This window comes from Bactrocera oleae, chromosome 2 (genome assembly GCF_042242935.1).
Source record: "Bactrocera oleae isolate idBacOlea1 chromosome 2, idBacOlea1, whole genome shotgun sequence".
NCBI classification, from domain to species: Eukaryota; Metazoa; Arthropoda; class Insecta; order Diptera; family Tephritidae; genus Bactrocera; species Bactrocera oleae.
Window position 1 is genome coordinate 73,863,980 of NC_091536.1, and position 16,170 is coordinate 73,880,149.

General features: G+C 36.6%; 1 protein-coding gene and 1 long non-coding RNA gene across 2 annotated transcripts in view; one reads left to right on the forward strand and one right to left on the reverse strand.

The window, feature by feature from the left end:
* The window catches only part of Bicra (BRD4 interacting chromatin remodeling complex associated protein), a 98,958-nt gene continuing 82,788 nt past the window's right edge, over positions 1-16,170 (forward strand). Inside the window, exon 1 of the mRNA XM_036358567.2 lies at positions 1-1,205. Within this exon, the coding sequence (XP_036214460.2) occupies positions 1,175-1,205 (31 nt within the window). The 5' untranslated portion in view covers positions 1-1,174. The remainder of the gene's footprint in view (positions 1,206-16,170) is intronic.
* LOC138855757 (uncharacterized) lies at positions 8,796-12,287 on the reverse strand. The gene is made up of 2 exons (XR_011394833.1): positions 11,600-12,287; positions 8,796-11,466 (listed from the first exon to the last, which is right to left on the reverse strand). It is a non-coding gene; the product is annotated as an uncharacterized lncRNA (long non-coding RNA).

The following is a 16,170-nucleotide window of genomic DNA, read 5'->3' on the forward strand; positions in this document are numbered from 1 at the left end:
CGTTAACACTTTAGCGCCAAAGTAGAGATTTTGAAGTTTACCGCATACGAATAATGTATGCTGCGTGTAAAGTGAAATTCTTTAGCATCGAAAATAGTAAAACTGCAGAAAAATACACTATTTGCGCTCGTTTGCTTTGGTTTTCTTCTCTATCATAGAAATAAATGCATAAAAGAGACGGGAAAGTGTACGATGCGCACTAGCCATCACCGTCATCGCCTTGATTTTTCACCAACATTTCACGTTGAGAAATCACGAATGCGAATGTAAAGTGTAAATGCATAAAAAACGACTAGACAAAGTAAATTTTGTTTTCATTGTGAACATTGAATATTGTTGTTGTGTGTGGCGAATTTAACCATTCACTTGAAACTGACTGCCAAAATTTTCTACACATGACATTTCCACCACACAAATACAAATTTCTTTTGTTCGTCTACGACAAAACGACGGCATCGAAAAGAAACGAAGGTTGCATACCGCGTTTTGTGTAATTGATGCAACAACTGCATACAATTTAATTAAGGAGAAAAAAGTGAAAATATTAGCTACAAATAAAAAGCAGTGTTTATACGAATTACTAAAGTGTTTATAATGTATGTGAAGCGCATAGAGCACAACTTGAAAAAATGAAGAAGAAACGAAATTATAATTTCTCAACGCCGCCGAAAATATCGAATTTGCCTTTACGTTTTCCATAGCCGTGCTGCAAGCTACAATCTTTAAAGGAAAAACAAGTCTGTGATTTTCGGTATCGTAGTCTTTTTTTCATGTTTTCCCCTCCGCGCGCTGTATCCTTCCTCCAGCAACATTGCATGTTGCCCATACGCAACACAAGTGTGAGTGTGCCTCCTCCCTGCTTATGCACATTTTTGGTTTAATTATATATATGTAAATGCTATCACATGCCTGCTTTACGTTTATTGGCGCTACAAAACGTGAAATTATTATAGACACCCAGTGCATTGCAAATAATTGTGAAAATGTGTAAAAATCTTGAATATGTATGTATGTAATTAATTTTGACACCTAACAACGAAAGCTATAACCAAGAAGTTAGTTCAAATGAAGTAAATATCTTACACTCCTCACTACAGCAACAACAACAATTCAGCGAAGTTCACACTCGTAGTCATCGTAATTTTTCCGCCGAAACATTTAAAAAGAATTGCCAATGAGTCGACGACAGTCGCTTGATCGACCAGGTACGTCAATGTTGTTTGTATTTATTTGTTTGTTTATTTAATTGGCTGTGTAAAATACTATAAAATTAAAAAACATTGCTAGCGAAGGTGAATTAATTGATTAGCACATAAGAAAATACAATTCCAACACACTTGCCTATTCCACCACTTAGCAGCTGATGTCTATATTTTTCCATTTATTGGCAAGAATGCAGGTAGCACATATGAAAAAATAGCTCAAAATAAATGCATTGAGCAATGTTGCTGAATGAAGTGTGGTGAATTAGTCAACAAAGGTAAATATCACTGCCGTACACCACAAATGGTAAAAATAATCGTTGTTTATGTTACGAGCTCGTGCTGTTCTCTTCTGTTGAATTTGTTATGTGACAAGTTTAGCTTTCGAACTAGGGCTTAAAATTGGGGAATTTATCTTTATGCAGACTTTATGTAAATCTGAAATTATTGCGGTAACGCTTTTGAATCCAATTTACATATACATATAGTACTGTGTTTTTACTATTGAACATAAATATATTGAAAACTGCTTTGTTTTTCCTTTTGCATATTTATATGCTTTCTTTATTAAGTATAGACTACTTATAAATTTTAATATTTTGATTTAGTTACAGCGTCGTAAAGTTAAAATTTAGAAATTTAACAAAGCACAAAATATATAAATAAAAACCAGAAATGTTTGCTGCGCTTAGCAATTTTCGGAAAGAGAAAGTGCTCGTGTTGTAAATATTCAAAAGCCAAATGAAGGAGCAATAAATTGATATATGCGAAAGTAGATTGCGAAATTTATAATAAAACAAACTGGCGGGAAGCAATCAATGATTTTGGAATAATTAAAAATATTTTAACTGTCTATCGTAAGTACAGTTCATTTAGTAACAACTTGAGTATAATGGTTACAAAAAGGTTGTGTGTTTATTATAGTTTATGGTAATTTTATTATTATTTCTACGTATAACTATAGATTACATTATATTATATTAAGTAATAATTTCTAAAGATGTTTAGGTACAATAATTATGTTTGTGAGAAACAAAAGCTTTGTAAACCCCAAAATTTTTTGATATTACCAGGTAATAATTAATAAAATTATAGAATAGTTATGTTTGTGAGAAAAAATGCTTTGGAAAACGCAAAGCTGTCGTTAGAAAATCGCCACTTATTCTGTCAATTTTAGTTTGCACCGCTTGTAGCACAAACTAATTGACTTCTTGTGCATATGACAACACGCTCACTGAATACCAACATTTGCCAACATATTTTGTGCATCGTGATTTGCATATTTCTATATCTACTACCATTTTTGGCCAACCCATTGGCTACATTTCCTGTTAGCAGACAACCAGACAGATTGCAGATCACAGTTATCTACACATATCACGACATTTTTGCATTTTATTCACCGTGTCATTGTGTTGCATGTTGTTGCTGCCGCTGTTGTTTGTGGTGTTGTCGGTAAATTTTTCGCATTCGTTTGTTGCGTTGCGTTGAAATTGTAATGACAGCCAAATGCCGGTAACTCTGGCTGCTATTTTAATTGTTGTTCTCTGTTTTCTACTCTTTCTCTTAGAAATTGGCCATGCCCTAGCACTTTGCAGCGCAAAAAGCTGACGTGCGCCGTGTTTGCGGGGATAATGGTTAAAGATGGATACATACACATCCGCTTTATGAGATACATAATTTAATATTTTCTCATATACATTCGTTTTTGTTTTTGTTTGCATTTTTCTCGCTATTCCTCCGAAATGGACGTTTCAAATAAACCACAAACGAGATGATGGGGAAATGAACTTTGCTTGTGAAATGTCAAACAGCAGCAAAGCACTGACTTGTCGAAGTTTCGTCTGATTGCAAGCAGAAATCAAACAGCAACAGCAACAAAACTCGCTTAGTAACTAATTAGCAAAGGTGATTTGCTCGCTGTATACATACATACAAATACATATACCTACATATATTTGTCTTGGTGGAAGTTAAGCTGTAATTTGAAATGTGTCAGTAAATATGAAGACATTTTCGTTGGGGATTAAAGTTTTGCGATTATCTGGCGGAAGTTGTTAATAAACTTCGTTGTAATTAAATGTGGCTGCTGTCGCGGCATAAGATATTCTCCAAACTTTCAGGTATAATCGACTATGGTTTTAGCAGAATTTATCTTTCTTCCTAATTTTGATTGAGTTTTTGGCTACAACTAGGTGGTTCGTCGTTATAGGCTATCTATTTATTAACATTATAGCAATACAGTTTTGTATGAGAATATTTCTTGGGAAGAATTGCAATTAGTTGCAGAACATCTTGGCTTAGCGAAATCCGGGCATTTTTCTGTTAGTAACGATTTTTACAAACCCTGTATTCATTTGTGGTGTGTAGGGCCTACAGCAAAGAAAGACTCCGGTCCTATTATACATTATGCCTGCAATCATCTGTGTGTCGCCGAGCCGCCTCCTAGAAGCATCAAGATTTTATTCCTTGATTACGTCGACAACTGAGAACAATACGCCGACTAGTCTACGGACGCAACTAACTTCAGACACGCACAGACGCCAATAACACTTTCACCGACTCGTGATCGGCGTACTTGGAGTAAAACCACCACCCGAAACTAGAGTGACCATTGTGCAACTAAGTTTTAGATATTGTAGCAGGTTAAACTTCTACCTATTCAGAACCGACGTCGGCATACCAAATATTATATATGTCCTGCCTGTCCAACCATATCTTTGCATGCCTAATGAATTCCACTTATCTTCAACTCTCTCCTTACGTTCCGACCCCGTCGAAACAACACGTTTCCTGGGCCTCCGGTTAGATGATTTCGATAACAACTAATTTGAGCCTTGCCACCCTAACAGGGATGGATAGCCGCTATAAAAACCACACCGGTCCTATTGTCTTAGTTGTCGCAACTTCTTTTTCTAGAAGGTCGGCAAGTTCTTTAATTTTAATACTTTTATGCCCTGGGATCCTTACTTATAATATTTCAACGAAAAAGATAGCTGAAATGCCGCTTGACTATAACTGAGAAAACTATATTTTTCAGGGATATAGGATCATATATGCCCAATCATAATTACGCGTCGTAAAGTATCCTTTCATGTTTACATCTGTTATGAAAAAAATTAGAAAATATGTCGGTTGAGAATTGGTCGAATCATTAAACTTTTCCAAAAAAGATTTGAGTAGTTTAAGAAGTTATATCCATTTGCATGTCCGAAAACGCGTTTATTGTATTTATTTAATTTATTTATTATGTTTTTTGAAGAGGCATTTTATTTCTTGAATAAATTAAGTAAAAGTACGGTTATGAAATTTAAGGCACCGATTGTAAAAAACTTTGGATTTCCTTGATTCCTTAGCCGATCTCCAAAATGAGCTCCAAAAACTCGCTTCAACAACAATAACAGCAGCACCTCCAGCAAAAGGTGTCTGGCGGTGTCGAATGTTATTATATTTGTCTGTTATCCAAAAAGCATATTATTACTATAGATGGAAACAGGCAATGATCGAAGGACTAGTCAAAATCTCGATTTTCCAAAAAAAATGCAGTTTTTGTGTAAAAATTTACACTTGATAGTGGGTTAAAAAAACGAAATTATTATCAAACATCTTATTGCTTCGATCATTACCATATGTATGTATGTCTAAGGAGGTCAAGTGCAAACTTCAAGCCGATCGGTCTAGCTGTTTCGGAAAAATTTGGTCAGCAACACAGAATATATCGTTTCGAGAAAATACCGTTTAAAGTTATATGTGGGTAAAAGTCAAATTTGCTCTTGGAATGCAACTAAAAAATTTTACACCAACACTAAACGTTTATATCTTATCAGTTTTGAAAAATATGAATGTTAAATGCTCGTAAATTAGTAATCAATTATCAATTTCTAATCAATAATATATAAGCAAGGCACAAGCTTCTGGAATATTGGCGATTTTTTTACAGTAACAGTACAGTATTGTGCTCAAAGACACTAATTCGAGTAATAATAAAAAGTGTCTGCACCGCAATATGCCGTTACGCTTTTGATAACCTTGAACTGCAAGCAAAGCGATTCGCCTGACACTTTCCTTCCCTTAACACATAACCATTTTCAACACAATCTTGGCACAAGAAATGCGGTAAATGGCAAGTGTTGAATGCTTTAAAATTGAATTGTGTACTTAAGTGTTATTTAATTGTGCTAAATTAATCGTACGTATCTACAAGCATAAATTATACTATATATGGTATGTCTATAGCAAAACGGCCACATACTTAATGCCAAATAATATGTGTGAAAATGTTAATTATGCAGTAATAAATTATTTAATAAGCACTAAATATCTAATGCACTAATGTGTGCAAGTGTTTTCGTTTTGCATATATTTGTAGGCATATTCAGTAGCATTTATCCATTGCATTTAGACGGGTCAACACACAATTATAGCTTTGAATTGAGAGCAAGCGTTGTGCATGGTAGTTTCAACTAATTAACCGAATGCATCTGTTTATGATTAGCAATCGAATTGCTTATCAACACCACATCTGATAATCAGCACACACACACACACACACCAACACACACAATCGCCTGTTACTTATTTATACAGACACTTCACAATGATTATGCAAACAAATTGCGGCAAATATATGGAATTTGCAAAGCTTTGTAAATGATTGGTAATTGACACTTACATAAATTAGCTGTCACCCGTTGAAGTGCAGCACAAACAAATAAACTTGCACACAAGCCTACTACTCGTTCACGTTTGTACTTCGTACTCCTCGTGTTGTTGCTGGCAGCGTTTGCATGTAAATCGCTTTTGTGACGTAATGACGAGCCACACCTACTCAAGGTCTTTGTTACATTGCATGTACATATATCGAAATATTTAGTGAGACTTGCAGCGCTAATTACCGTAACTGACATGTGTGCAATAAAACTAATATTCATATGATAAACAAACAAGCAAAAATGTTAATTTCGGCTGCACCGAAGTTATAATACCCTTCACAGCTGCATTTTGTAAAGCTAAATTATTAAATCAAAACACTTGATTTAAATCGGTGAGTTTGTATGACAGCTATATGCTGTAGAAGTCCGATCTGAAAAGTATGTTCGGATATTGTAGCGCTGCCTTGAACCATAACCTATGTCAAATTTTGTAGGGATATCTTAACAAATAAAATATTTTTTCATATAAGAACTTGATTTGGACCGAGCATGTTGTGTGGCAGCTAAATCCTATATTAGTTCGATATCGACGGTACCGATAAATAAGCAGCATTTTGCGGAGCAAAGGATATATGCAAAATTTCAGTTTGATATCTTGAAAACTGATAGACTAGTTCACATATATACAAACAGACATAAAACGGACAGTGCGATCTACTCAACGCGCTACGCTGATCATTTAGATATGTACATATATGTGTATGTATACTTTATAGAGTCTCCGACGTATAATTCTAGATGTTAAAAACTTTGCGGCTAAGTTAATGCACCCTGTTTAGGGCCTAAAAATGCAACGAAACACTTGTTGTTCACCACCACCTGCATACATACATACATGCATGTCCACTAAAATCACAAACAAAATATTTCACGTTTAAATTTCGTACTATGTGCTTAAATATGTATGTGCTTAATTAGCATGAATTGGCCTAGGTTCGCGACACCACCCACGTACACTGCTATCACCGGTGACGGCGAGGCCACCATAAAATATGCTTAAATAGTGTCGGCTGAATTTTGGCGTTTCAATGAAAGTGTGCATCACGGCAACTCAAATAGCTGGCGCATATTTAGTAAATCGATTACCCAGCGAGAGGCGCTCGTGCACAGCGCGCTCCTCGTATCACCCGCCATTATTTAATTCGTAGTGTTCATTCTAATGGCATTTCGTCACGGCATGGTGCGCATGGCACGCGCGTTTAACCGCAACTACAACGAAAAATGCAAAACAAAGCTCACTGCTGCTGTTAAAATAGTTAGCAGCGCGACATTTAGCGACCCGAAAGACCAATAATGACAAAGTTTCCATGCAAATTTCCGCAATTTGTTGTTTTGAGAATTTTGATTTGATTTGCCCGACAACAGCGCTTCATACTCCGCTGCCTATATGTACATATGTATGTATTGGTTTTTCGCACATCAACACTCTAATCGATGAGCCTATAAACAAAATAGTGGCAGTTTCGTCTATTTCCTCTGTTGTTTGCGTATAAAAAATTCATTTACACAAATTGTTAGCGGTTAAAGTGTACACAGTGCATATTTGTCTTTACATATGAACACGAGTATGAAAACAACAAATTTACCGTGTATATATGTAGGTGTTCTCTAAAATATGCCAAGTCATCCATTCGCTACGGGTGACGAATTGTTTCAACTAGTTAGTTGCACACACCTCTCAAATTGAAGGGTTATTCGTTAGTTATTTGAATTAAAATTGGCACGCGTAACATTTAAATATATGTATATAACTTATTTTATATTTTCATTAAAAAAATTGTTGAAATGAAAATATATAAAAATACTAAAGGTAATATTTTCCGAGTACAGGAAATGGTAGTTAAGGGATAAAATTTACATACATATATAATTTTTCAATTTACTTTATTTTCAATTAAGAAATTGGTTTAAATGTAGCATCTTCAAAAATAAATATTTATATATCTCGAATTAGTTTAAGATTTATGAAATATGAGTTTTATTCTCCTTATTTTCTAGGTAGATATCGACTAGAATAAACTTAATCAAAATATTTAATTTACTTTAATTTTTCCATTGTTCCATTATTCTGAACCTTCGCCTTCTTAAGCTCTAGCTAACCGAACGTGCCAAAAGTGGGTTGTACGATTTAAAAGTGGTGATTTTAACATGGAAGTCGGAAAACATGCTGAGCGACTAAAAAAGTTGAAAGTTGAGGAATTGGAAGCATTACTTGTTGAAGATTGTTGCTAAACACATAACTCTTAATGTGGGAGTCACGAACCAATAATTTTCCACCCTGACAACGCTTGTGCTCATGTTGCAAGACGGGTTAAAAACTATTTGGAAAATAGCGGCTGAGAAGTTTTGCCTCACCCGCCTTATAGCTCACAACTTGCCTCTTCTAACTACCATATGTTCCGGTCGATGCGAAACGCACTCACTGAAATACGGTTCATATCATCGATACACTTTTCAGCAGAGATATTATGTCAACATCAACCAATATCGCTTTTAGTCGATTGTTGTTTACTTTTTTGGATTTAAAATCGGTTTTATGAACCGACTAAATGAAATTTGTTAACAAATAAAGAATAATAATGTCAATTTTGGTAACGGTTACGATATTACCGACCAAATACATTTAACTAACAATTTTTGTTATTGTTGTTGCTGTAAATAATGGTGTGCAAAGTGTTTCAGGGCTGTTGTGGTGATGGTCAATAACTTTTAAACATCTGGATTCGTTTCAGTTTCCAAAGCTTGCCTGTCTTAAGGTCTCTCAGATTTCTATGCTTCTCGTATCTATGGTTTGAAAAACATGCCTTTGTTCCTTACGAATATTTGTTATTATATGTTACTGATTTTATATATAATTGAACATTTTTTTTTCACGACAGAATTGTTTAGTTAATGATTTAAAAAAATTGTTTGACATAAAAGTCAATTTGACTAAAATGAACCAAAGCCAATGCGTTACATTTGCCAGGGGTGCTCTAAAAGCAACACCCTCTATCCACACATTCGATATCTCACATTACATCATTCGCAGCCAATGCACTTGGCCCGCTAATGTCAAGTCGTTTAACGAATTCAACGAATTAACTGGATGCGCGAACGCAGTTCGTGTTGGCAACTATTTTGCATGGCGTGCATGCGTGCCCAGCTGCGTATGCCTGCCTGTACACGGGTGTAAGCAAATAGCTAAGCGTCGCATAGTTGCTTGATGGCGTGTTGTTTGCACACCAATTTTGCCGGCGCAAGCAGCGAGCATCAGCGGCAGTGGGCCAAATCAGACAACACCAATAATAATAGCATTAAGCTGTCGTTTAAGACTAACTATGTTACCAACATTGTTTGTGTATGTGTTTTGTTGTGCGGTTCAAGCGCCAAGCAACGCTCAAAACAGTATTATATATAATATAAGCTGACTAATCTATAATTTATTCATTTTGCCGCCATAGTTGCTGTAGTTGTTGTTGTTGTATTTTTAGTGCCACACTTGCTAGCATTGTTGTTGCTATCACTTGCTATAAACATATGTATATTAATTCAATAACGCTGTGACAGCAAATGTCGTCTATTTCCCCCTCCCCCCTTTTTTGTGTTTACACTTTGGCATAGTTGCGTTATTCACTTCTGTCGTTTTTTGCCTTTTTGTCATTGCTGCCGCTGCAATGCAACCCTGACCTACAATTGCCAATAAATCATACAAAGTGCAATGCAAAGAAAAAATTTTAAATGAAGTGTGACAGTGAAAATGCTAATGATTGGTATAATTTCTTTAAGTAAAAACGATATTTTTTTGCTGGTGAGTTCGAAGTTGCTTTGTTTTTGTTTTTGTTTTTGTCGGGAGAATTTAATATCATTCAATTAAATTGCGTTGTAAGGTGAACTTTTGACATCAAGAAATTATAGTTGCACTTACAAAATCATAGTTAATGCATTCGCATATTGTACATGACTTTTAGTAAGAGGTTTTTGTTTTATTCTGAACTAATTATAAGTTAGTTTGAGCTAAAAAGTTGTCAATAATACGAATAGGTATCATAATGCCTACCTAGAAACATTTCAAAGCCACAATTTTATCAACTATCTTCCTAAACCACTAAAAAGGACATTATGTCCCTTCAATTTATATGACAGTTATATGCTATAGTGTACCGACAACGGCGGTTCCGTTATACTATGAACACTTTCTTGGAGAAAACAATACACTTTTCACATCGATGACATGGCTAAATCGACCCAGCTCGTCATGTTGATGAATTACGTGTATTTTTTATAAGCAGCTCTCCGACGTTTCCTTCTTGGTGTTACATACTTCGTGGCAGACTTAACACTAGAACTACGAAACGGTCAAAATTACCGGTTGCATCATTTATTTATACCCTTTCCTCCTTATTCCTATTTAATATTTTACGATATTAACCTATTTAAAATAGGTATATGGTAAATCTTCGTAGTTCTAGTGTTAATATACTCGTACTCTGTTCAGTTATAAAAATCCATCAAAATTCCAACCCTGTCAAAAGTCAGCTGTTGATTTGGGACAGTTGTCTTAATGTGATTTCACCCTATAAAATATGAAGACCTTTATAACATAGAAAGTAGGAATGAATCAGTTGGTCTAGACTAATTTTGCTATACTCGAAAAGTGTAAACGTCATTTCAGAGATTCGGCTCTCCAATAGCTGTGATGGAAGAAATGAGTCTATATAGTACCGTTACCCCACTACCATCAAAAGTTGCGGTTTTACCAACTCAAAATATTTGCTTATCGACTCCATATTACTATATACATATATATGTATGCATATGTTTTTCGTATAAATTTCATATTGGTTAAATAGTTCAACGTCCATTTATGCAGGAGCATCTACTAAAGGAACTTCAATGTGTTCTCTACTGTATGCGTTCGGTTTCATGCATGTTTACTGGAAAGACAAGCTCGTAAATCGGTAAAGGACATCGTTACTAGGCTCTTATTACGAATAGGCTATGAGAATAGTTGTTAATTTTCCTACCAAAGTTAGCGGTGCCTAATACGCTCTGAAGGGCTCAAAAGATCTATAGCTGAAAGTGAAAAGCTCACAGCTGTAAACTCCAGCTTCAACCGAATTTTCCTGCTTTGTATCAGTGGGGAATAATAACATATTTCCCTGCCTTCCCTTCGTCCTAGGTGCTGTTAGGCATTTAAAAAAGTTGCTAAAAACAAGTCTTGAAGCCCATCAGAGAACTCAGTTTCATCAAAATTCTTCGATGTACAAATTTATAACGTACATGGCTTATATACATAAATATGCCCTTTATAATATAATAGTGGCTGACATGCAATAATGTAGGCACGGTCCGAGTTGACCCACCGCTCCCAAATGTATGTTCTCTTCTCTAAATTAAGACTATCTTCTCAGGGAGCATCGCAGGCATATTCACATCTCCACATCTTGAGAGGTCATAATTTTATAGACCCTACATTCATTCCAATAGACATATTCCAACCCAGCGACTATGAGATTGATTCGCCTAAAATGATATCGAGGTATCACTGCTCTTCAATACAGTTAATATACCTGCAAAAATGTAAAGAAATATTGTTAGGAACTTGAAGCAAACGCCCTGTACAATGTACAACACAATATAAAGCAATATTACCCACAATTAAAATTCTTTGTTCAAAAAAATCATTACATATATTAATATTACCTTTATACTGCAACAATATCCTTTACCAATCGAGACTACAAACACTTTTCTAGCATTTGTTTCACCTCACGTAGGCGCCACTCTCAGACAGACGACAAAAGCAAATAGCAAACTATTGCAAAATCTGCACTCGTCGCTTTGCCGCCTTCCGCTTACTTACTTGAGAGTGCCCCTGACCTCATTATTGCCCACTTACTTACGAGTATATTTCATTCCCCAGTGGTGCCACCGAGAAGCGTTAGTGAGCCAGACTCATGCTCGTGCCAATTGTCAGCGAGTCTGATAAATCGACAGTTTTAGTTTGCCGATATTGCCTTTGTGCGCATATATATATATATATATATATATATGTGTGTGTGAAACTTGTTAGAATCATGTCACTTAACAATTCAGACAGTTAAAGAGCCAATAAACTGCTTATTATTACGCTGCGACACGCATTTCCCGTTCATATCCAATATTTTATGAGACCCCTTCTTTCTAGTTCACTTTTTTTCTTGCTTCAATACGCGGTTGCCATAAACTATTTCGCATGTATACACATATTTTTGTTGTTGTTGCTTTTGATTTTCTCGTAAATTGTCACCGCATAGCCCAGAAATTCATGTAAAACTGATTTCTTATCAGCAATGCTAAAAAGATTGTCGAGCTGAAATGAAATAAAATTTATTGTTGTTTTTTTTAAACGCTGTCATTGCTGTGATATACATATTCATATGTAAATGTGTAGGTATTAATTTTGCAATAGTCACTACCAAGCTACTGGAAAAACCTGTGTGCATGCGTGTGAGTGACCCTTGATAAGGCTTGTGTTTGGCGTTGGGAGCGGGGTTGGCACGGCCAACCAACTGTCTGTCAGTCACCGAGCGTACTTCGTTTTGAGGTTTTACGCTCTTATCGGCATTCTTTATTTTACTACTACGCCTTTTCTATGAAATGTTTTACAATTGCTCTTCAAAAAGTTTTCAGTTCGCATTTGCTATAGCATTTTTATGGGTCGTATGAAGTATTTACTCATTAGTACTAAGGTCCTCCACTAATCGTTAGCTGCGTAGCCGTAAATTTGTAATGCCAATGAAAAAGTGGTATAAGTTGACAAATAAGCTATTTTGTAGAGATAACTCAGATAAGATTGCATGCTCAGCAATACGTGCTAATCAAGTAGAAATTATTTTATTAATAATAGCTACATATACTTGTATTATTAAATTTATATACGAAGTTAATTAGGCACATAAAATAGTGCGTAATACTCGATATTAAAAAAGCAGTGGACAAATAGTTAAGATAAGGCTACTGCCTCAAGCATCTCAAGGTCGTTCCATTTTCATTCAATACAGTAGAGACTGAAGAGTCCACTGCAATGCATTTTGGTGTGTGAAAGTTTGTCAATCACTTGATTCCTACCTATTTACTGACTTCTCTGACCATGGTGGCATTAGTTGAGAATTTTCTTTTACTATTATACTATCTGACAACTGAAATTGGTACAACCTCTCTACAACAAACTTTATATGATCTTTGTTAGTCATATGTCTCACAGCTGTTTGATTACGACACGAAAAATTGGTCTAACGATTTTTACCCTGAAAAAAAAATAAACAACGTAGTTTTGTATTTCCAATGGAAGCATGCCTACGAAATCGTCGAAAATATCGCTGAAGTGTTTTGTAGAGTATGCTTTATCGCAAACACAAGTATTTGAGTGGCACAAAGCACTCAGTGAAGGTCGTGAAGTCATTGAAAACTTGGCTCATGCGAGTCGTCTATCCATCTCTTTTAATGACGATATCATCGAAAAAGTTTAAAAAAAAAATAGTGCTTGAAAGACGTCGTGTTGGCAGAGATATAATCTCAACATATCTTATGGATCGACTAAACACATTTTGGTTAATGTTTTTCGTACGAAGCGTGTCAATGCTAGATTCTTACAGCAAATTGGATTAATCGTTAATATGCTGGCTGAGGAGTATATTTTGTAGGCGCTAATTTTTATTAAAATAAATAAAAGTTTTTATTTTGTTTGTCCGTCCGCGTCAAATTTGCTAAAGTGCAGTTCTTGCCACTAATTGATTTCGATTCTCCTAAAGCCCGCTTAGTTCAATAGCAAAATAATGCAAAATCGCTGCTTTCGTCATGTTGTTGCTTTAGTAGCATGAAACAATCCATAATTTGTTTAGGGGTCTCATTTGGCAGCCTTGAGTCTGGTGTTGACTATCTTCAAGGTAGGTTAGCTGTTTCGTGCTTCGTTCCTAGTAGCACCACCTGCTACCTCTCGTAGAAGGTTGCATCCCTATTGGCAAAAAACTCGGAGAGCCAATTTTCACCGGCCTCTCTTGAGGCTAACTTCTCACCATTAAGCGCGTTCGCCATGGACAGGAAAAGATGGTAATCACTTGGTGCCAGGTCCGGATTATAAGGTGGGTGCACTGGGACCTCCAATCCGAGCTCCCGGAGCTTCTGGCGCGTCACCAATTTGGCCTCTGTTGATCAAAGATGGCCTCTTTGGCCGGTTGTTGGCAGTAGAGGGCCGAATTGAGCGTTTGGCCATAGGGGAGCAGCTCGTAGTAAATGATTCCTTGCCAATCCCACCAAACACACAGCAAAACCTTCCTAGCCGTCAATCCGGTCTTGGCCACCATCAGGGCCGTTTCCCCGAGCTTTGACCACGACCGTTTGCGCTCGTTGTTGTCGTAAGTGACCCATTTTTCATCGCCAGTCACAATCCACTTCAGAAACGGGTCGATTTTGAGGCGATTCAGCAGAGACTTACAGATGGAAATTCGGTCCAACATGTTTTTTTGCGTTAGTTTGTGTGGCACCCAACCATCAAGCTTCTTTTTGAATCCAAGGTTAGGCAAATGGTTCCAAACGGTTTTCTGGCTTATCTTTAGTTCCTCAGCAATAAAATAAGTGCTCACGTGACGGTTTGTTTCCACTATTTCCATGATTTTATCGCAATTTTCGACGACAGGCCTCCCGACGCGTGGTGCATCTTTGACATCGTAATTACTGGAACGGAACCTAGCAAACCACTTTTGTGCTACACGTTCGTTTACAGTATCGAGCCGATAAACTAAATTAATTTTTTCAGCCGCTTTGGCTGCTTTTTCGCCTTGATCGAAGAAAAATTGTAGAATATAGCAAATTTTCTCTTTGCGGGTTCCATCTTTGACGAGCGCTCACAACGTACTGAGTCAATCAATCGAAAAACTGTCAAAGATAATGTCAATAACGTCATCTCTTAGATATTAACCGCACGAACTTTTTACTTGACCTAATATAACGTCTAACAAATATAATTTCTTTGCCCACTGCCAACATTTCGAATAATTCTTAGCTTCAACGTTTTTTTTTTGTGTTTCCATCAAATAGTCTTATTCTACAAATTGCGTAGGCAATAATTTTTTTTATACACTACTTACTAAAAGTCTAAAATAAAATAGTTTCGAACTCTTCATTAACTAACCCCAGTTAATTACATTTCGCAACTATATTTTACATAACCTAAAATCAAAGTCCAACTCAATTTGGCTGGCACTTCGTTTCGCACACTCACCAAAATTATGCCATTTACTTATTACACACTTTAATCGAATAAAACTTGTATCCTTTGCCATGATTTATACTCACCTCATTCGGGTTCGCACACAAAAAAATTATTCATCCTTTTCTAATTGCCACTACATCATCAACGCCTACGACATTTCTTAGCTTTGCCGTTGCATACTTGCAGGCGCGCAAGCATATACACACGTGTGTGCGTTTGTGTGCTATTGTTTGTCTTGCGCGTATGCGGCAACCCACATAAATGTGTATCGCAAGTTTTACAGGGGTTGCTGGCTGTTGTTTCGTCGTCATTGCATCGCAACGTTATGAATTTCAGAATTTCATCAAAAGGCATAGAGCGAACCGACAAGATATGTATCTATCTATTGTATCTATGCATCTGTGAATGTTGGCGTGTGTGTGTGTGTGTGTGTGCGAAAAACCCAATTTACAGACGCTTAAATGGCAAGTGAAAAGCGCCTTCAAGGCGGGTTAACCGAACGAAAGGTCGCACGCCAGCCGGACCATATGCCTAGCGCGTTTCGTCTATCGGCCAAAAGCCAGAAAAAGAGCGAGAGAACGCAAGTCAACGCACACGGAGAGTGTGTGTCGTAGTGCAAGAGCAAGAGTGTACACGCGCGCGAGTTAAGTTTACTCGGAGAAATTTGATTTTCAAATACAAGAAAAGTGCGTTTCGTGAGTGTAAAAACTTGAGCGCGCGCGTTTTCCTTCACTGGCCAGTCGCTAATGACGATTGATAGCAAGTTTGCGCTCGCTCGTGCCTTTGTATGTATGTGTGTGTGGCGCGACGACGCGTTATCGCCATCGTATCCTTAGCGCCGTGCCACGCATACAACAACAGTAAGGTGAGTAGAAGTTATCCGTGCCGCCGCTCCGCACTGTAGCATAACAGAATAACAGTGTTTTTCAACTTTGGTCACGCATTGACGCGACGCGTAGTTGCCACATGCGCGTTATTCATTATTTTAATATGGTTATACTAATTTTGTTTGCCAGCTAAC